Below are 6,000 nucleotides of genomic sequence, written 5' to 3' on the forward strand. Positions count from 1 at the left end.
ACAAAATTGTCCATTAAAATATTTAGTCGTAAAGTTTGAAACTTATGTTAAAATACACATTACACATTTTCATATTTTCTTGTTGCTTTCTTTCTTTTTTTTTGTTCTATGCGTTCCTTGTTTTGTCTTCTTTCTTTTTGTACTTTTTCTTTCTTTTCTTTTGTTTTACTTATTTTTCTTTCATGTTTACTTTTATATCTTTCGTTCCTCTTTCTTTCTCTTTCTTTCTTGCTCACTTGCTTCCTTGTGTTTATTTTTCGTTCTTCCTCTCTTTCTTTCACATATTGTTTCATGTTTACTTTAGGGATGCACCGAAATGAAAAACTTGGCCGAATACCGAACACGTTTTTTTCGCGTTTTTTCCATTTATTTTGCCATTTTTTTTCACCATTGCATAAATTAAATGGTCAAAATGTGTTTTACTATTTTGTCTTGCTTTTCAAAGAAAAAAAATCAATTACAAAAACTACAATTTCAAAATATTTATTTAACACTGAACTTTTTTTTTTTTCATTCCAGCAGGCATAGGCTACCAACAAGGCACAATATAACTTTAAATAAATGAATGAGTAAAATAAAATATTTTGATGTGGTCATCGTTGATCCCCCCTTGAATAGCCGACGTTAGGCCTATAACTGACTGCTGAAAGAATGGAACACTCTGTAGCCTACAACAAAAAAGTGCATTAAAAAGTGCAAAAAATGGTTCTATTGGGTTCTATACGGCTGATTATATTGGGGATATATACTGCTGGCGTCCCTGTACACCTCACGGAGTATTAGAGTAGATATAGTATAGTTAGATACGTTGTTAATGCTACGTACCGTGATAGATTTAGTTAGTTTAAACTATAGATTAGTTGATTTAGTCCCCACTGGTTTCTCCGCTCCCACTCCATAGTACTAGTTCATGTTTCTCGTTTTGTGTTGTGACCCTGTTTTCTGTGACCGCGACTTTGATTCCTGCTTTGCCCCGTTTAAGCCTGTCTGCCGGTAGCCCGATAACCCATTGCCTGTTTTAATTAAGTTTTTTGGATTAGGATTTGTCTGCGTGCCCTTAAATAAATACGTCTTTACCTGCTCCCGTACTCTACTCCCTTACCGAATACTCCGGAACAGAAACAAAACAAACGCACGTGTCCACAGTAAACATCTGAAGAGCACATAGCTCGTGCATGCGCGCGCCCCCTCATCGAGGTCGTGACATTCGCGCGTCTCACTCTGGTTGCTAGGCTATTTTGTCGCGTCAACAAACACGTCATTGTTCGGTCAAATCTATTCGGCCTTTTCACTTATTCAGTCGAACACCGAAAGGGCTCTTTTTTTTTTTTTTGCTGTTTTTGGCCGAATAATTTCGGTTGCTGAACATTCGGTGCATCCCTAGTTTACTTTTAACTTTCTTTCTTGTCTCTTTTCTTTCATGTGCTTTCATACATTTTTATTTTTTTCTCTTTCTTTCATGTTTCCTTTCATGTCTTTCTTTTTCTCTTTCTGTCTTTTTCCTTTCTCACTTTCTTTCTTTCTGTCCTTCGATCATTAAATCTATCCTTTATCTGGGTATATCACTTTCAGTTTCCTTCAGCAGATGTACCTGTGCTATAGTTCCTCCTGCGGGCAGATGTTTGTGTGGATTTGTTGTGCTTGTTGTTGTTGTTGTTGTTGTTTAACACGTGCCACAGACGAGCCGGTTCAGGTAACTGTATCTGAGTGACTGAAGTCATGCAGAGCCGGAGCTGTGGATTTACTGACAACAACTAGGATTAGGGAAGAAAATCCCTCGAAGCCATTTCTCAGGTTGTCTTCTGTTTGTGTTGTGGTGTGTGTGTGTGTTGCAGATGAGTCTTTACAGGAGTTTTCCTCCTTCCTCAGAAACCTGGAGGACCAGCGGGAGCTGATGGTAGGTCTGCCCAGTCACTCAGTCTCAGCTCTGCTTAAATACACCAAAAGAAAAACAACAACTCAGACTTCTAATTATTTCTACAGAGTCTAATGAACCACAGGCTTTTTTACTTTCATTAACCGCTTCACACATAAGACAAGTTTTAAAACTTTTTTTTTTTTTTTAAATCCAGTCATAAATCTATCCCTGGAACACTGGACGCAAAGCGGGAATACATGGAGTCACAGCGTATCATTTAGCGTAGCCGTTCCATCTATCGGCATGGTTTTGAGAGTATGGAGGAAACTGCATTACTCAGAGGGAACTCACACAGATACAGAGAGCATGTGTGAAACTAATAAATATACACCCCCTATACTATAACAGCCCTTAAACAATCACAGGAATTAACCAGTTGCCTTCGGGGACACATAGTCACTTCATTTTTTCCAACACTTGTGTGGAATCACTGCAATTGATTTGATAGCTTGAATAAAAACTGCTGTTTACTGTGGCCCTTCGGTTTTTAAGTGCAGATCATGGGGTCCAAAGACCTCCAAAAACAGCACTGGGACAAGGTTATGAGGTACACATGAGATGAGGGATATAAAAGATAACCCAGAACATTCATTGAGAAGTGGAAAGTGCATGGTACCACGCAGAGTCTACCAAAAAGCGGGCGTCCTTCAAAGCTAGATAACCGATGAAGAAGACTTTTGGTCTGAAAGGCCACCGGGAACCAAATCGCAACTTCGAAAGACCTTCGGAAGTTTATGTTGAAGAGGGGAAAAGATGTGCATCACAACAATATGAAAGATATTGCACACATCTGGAAGATGTCAAGGTCGATCTGGAGTTTGCACAAGGACACCTGAAGGTTCCTTCAACAAACTGGAAGAAGGTTTTGTGTTCGGATGAAACCAACGTAAAACTTTTTGGCATGAATACCGGTATATCATCGAACAACACCATCCCAACGGTGAAGCATGGTTGTGGAAGCATCACGTTGTGCGGATGTTTCTCATCTTCGGGACTGGGGAACTTTGTCAAGATTGAGAGGAGCATGGATGGAGCTAAGTATAGGGAGATTCTGGGAAAGAACCTGCGTGTAGTGTAGTCCAAGCCTTGACCTAAATCCAATTGAAAATCTGTGGAATGACATTCAACCTCTCACAGCAAAGAGGCATGGGGGAATATCTCCAAATCCAACCTCTGGTTGCCGCTATAAAGTATTGGCCCTGGGGTGTGTATACTTAGGAAATTTCAGATTGAATTCGTCGCATTCATGTGGTATGATGTTTTGTTTGGGATCAGGGGAAACGAGTCCCATTTTTAAATCCATGAAGTTTATGAACTTGACAGAATAAAATGTGAAAAATCTGAAAGGGCGTGCCCTGTGAAGGACTGCCGACTCATCCAGGGTGTATTCCCGTTCCCGTTATTCTCGGGACAGGCTCCGGATCCACCAGGACCCTGATCAGGATAAACTGCTTAGTGAAGATGAATGAAGTTGGGGATGTTTCTACATTTACAGTGTAAAAGGGAGGCTCAGGTTCATTCCTCAGATGAACACTTACTTGGCTGCTTTGTTATTCCATGGCACTGACACACACACACACACACACACACACATATGTGAGTGGGCACAGTGAGTTTCCACAGGAAGTGGGTTTTTTGCTGTTAGTTATTCACTGCAGGCTTGCAAAAAGGCTTGACGTGTGAGTCAGTGTTACCGCAACAAATCACATCTCCTCTGTACTGACCTCTACAAGCACCTTAACCTTTGTTTAGCTTTTTCACTTTGCAAAAATGGCCATTTTAATGTTTGTTATATATCAGGGGTCAGTTAGAAGTGACGAGGGGCCAGATTCTCGTGATGCAAATGTTGTTTGGGGCAGACCTCTTTCTTTCTTTCTTTCTTTCTTTCTTTCTTTCTTGGTCTTATTTGATTTCCTTCGTTTTTGTTTTTGTTAATTTTTTTTCTTTCTTGCTTGCTGTTTTCATTCCTGAGTTCTTCCTTCCTTGCTCACATTCATTTTTGCGCAGGTGGTAGAGCGGGTTGTCCGCTAATCGTAGGGTTGGCGGTTCGATCCCCGGCCCGCGTGTCTCCACATGCCGATGTGTCCTTGAGCAAGACACTGAACCCCATGTTGCTCCCGATGGCAGCCTCGCATATGTGTGTTTGGGTGTGTGTGTGAATAGGTGAAAAAGAAACAGTGTAAAGCTTTGTAGATCCACTAAGGTTAAAAGACGCTATATAAGTGCAGACTATTTGCTATTATGAAACGAATGTAAAGCAATCTAGCTATATATTATTTAATTTTCTTGATAAATGGACTAGTCAATGTTTATATGAAAACACATGAACGTGGAATCTAATTGTCTAATTGTTTCGTTTGGTTTATGCTGTTTATTTATTTTAGAAACAAGTTTTGACAGTCACTTGTGTAATGGATTTGGCTTATGCAGAAATGCCAAGTTTTATGGCTCTGTATTTCTTTATAACCCTCATTACGTGTCTGTGTGTGTTCTGGATTTATAGCGCCGAGGGCTTTGCGTGCTGGATGTGCGTTAGATTTAGGACGCGGACGTCTTCATTAACGTGTGCTCGTGGCTTGAATGTGTCATTTTGGTGTTCAGTAAACAAAGTAAACCCAGCGCTGGCCCTGCCCAAATCTAAACTCACACCAGCTGGCTTGTTTTGAAGACAGATCCGGGCCTCCGCCCAATCAAAACACAGCAGAGGGGTGATGTCATGCAGTACGATGGAGCAGCAGAGCTCAGGCAGGGTGTGCGGGTTCGGACATGCTGAGACTGAGCGAGACCGAAAAAGAAAATGGATCAGTGTGGAAAAGATTACTAAAAAGTTATAGTTGGCATTACCGTAAAATGATTTAGGTCAGGATTTGGGCAAAGTTTGGTTCTTAAAGTCCTAATGATTATTAATGCTTGTTTGCTTTCTAGTCCGGTTAATATTGGTGTTGTGAGCACTCAATATGCAGTATATCTTTATAATATCTGTAGTCCTATTTATTATCTGGGTAATGACTATGAGAGATTACAGAAATAGGCATGTCTACACGTTGTACGCATACTGTTCACGCCAAAAAAATGTGGCACGTAGCTTGTGTTTTTGAGAAACATGCTCGGATAAGAGAGATGCAAGCTGAGGTGGAGCTGAGAGTGATTTGTCATGTGCTGTGTGGAAACCTCTTACAGCTACAAGCACATTTTCTAGCATTGAAATCATCCAGTTTAGTAGTAAAGTATCAATTTGTGATTCCTGCTACCATTGTGCCAACTGCCGGGATATTTCAGCCAAAAACCTGGTTGCCTCTTCCAGGAGATTCACACTTGGGTATAGTTGGATTTGAAACCTTTTGAAATGGGCCCGATGGGAATGTCGGCAACTGCTTTATCCACATAACGGTGGTTTAAATTGCAAACTTGTCTTGGAAATGGAAGTTAATATTGTTGGTTGGTGCAAATAATAATAACAGCAGGAATGAGCGGAATTGGTCGGACTTTATGTGGTGGCAGACAGGATTGATCAAGAGAATCTGCAGAGCGGGATTGATCAATAGTCTGAGGGAGAAAGTGGGATTGTTCAATGTCTGCAGGAGCAGACAGGATTGGTCAAGAGTGTCTTTAGGATCAGGTAGGAGAGATGAAGTCTGTCTGCAAGACTAGGCAGGATTGATCAAGAGTGTCTGCAAGACAAGGTTGGTCAAGAGTGTATTGCAGAGCAAGTGGGATTAGTCAAGTGTGTCTGCAGAAGCAGACAGGATTGATCAAGAGAATCTGCAGAGCGGGATTGATCAATAGTCTGAGGGAGAAAGTGGGATTGTTCAATGTCTGCAGCAGCAGACAGGATTGGTCAAGACCATCTGCAGGAGCAGACAGGATTGGTCAAGACCATCTGCAGGAGCAGACAGGATTGGTCAAGACCATCTGCAGGAGCAGAAAGGATTGGTCAAGGCGGTCTGCAGGAGCAGACAGAATTTGTCAAGGCCGTCTGCAGGAACAGACAGGATTGGTCAAGGCTGTCTGCAGGAACAGACAGGATTGGTCAAGGCCGTCTGCAGGAACAGACAGGATTGGTCAAGGCCGTCTGCAGGAGC

General features: G+C 41.5%; 1 protein-coding gene across 2 annotated transcripts in view; it reads left to right on the forward strand.

The window, feature by feature from the left end:
* The window catches only part of arhgap10 (Rho GTPase activating protein 10), a 102,387-nt gene that overhangs the window by 35,828 nt on the left and 60,559 nt on the right, over positions 1 to 6,000 (forward strand). For both annotated transcript variants that reach the window (XM_053622093.1, XM_053622094.1), the window contains exon 3: positions 1,836 to 1,897. In XM_053622093.1, the coding sequence (XP_053478068.1) occupies positions 1,836 to 1,897 (62 nt within the window). The remainder of the gene's footprint in view (positions 1 to 1,835; positions 1,898 to 6,000) is intronic.

The sequence above is a fragment of the Ictalurus furcatus genome, chromosome 3 (genome assembly GCF_023375685.1).
Source record: "Ictalurus furcatus strain D&B chromosome 3, Billie_1.0, whole genome shotgun sequence".
NCBI lineage: Eukaryota > Metazoa > Chordata > Actinopteri > Siluriformes > Ictaluridae > Ictalurus > Ictalurus furcatus.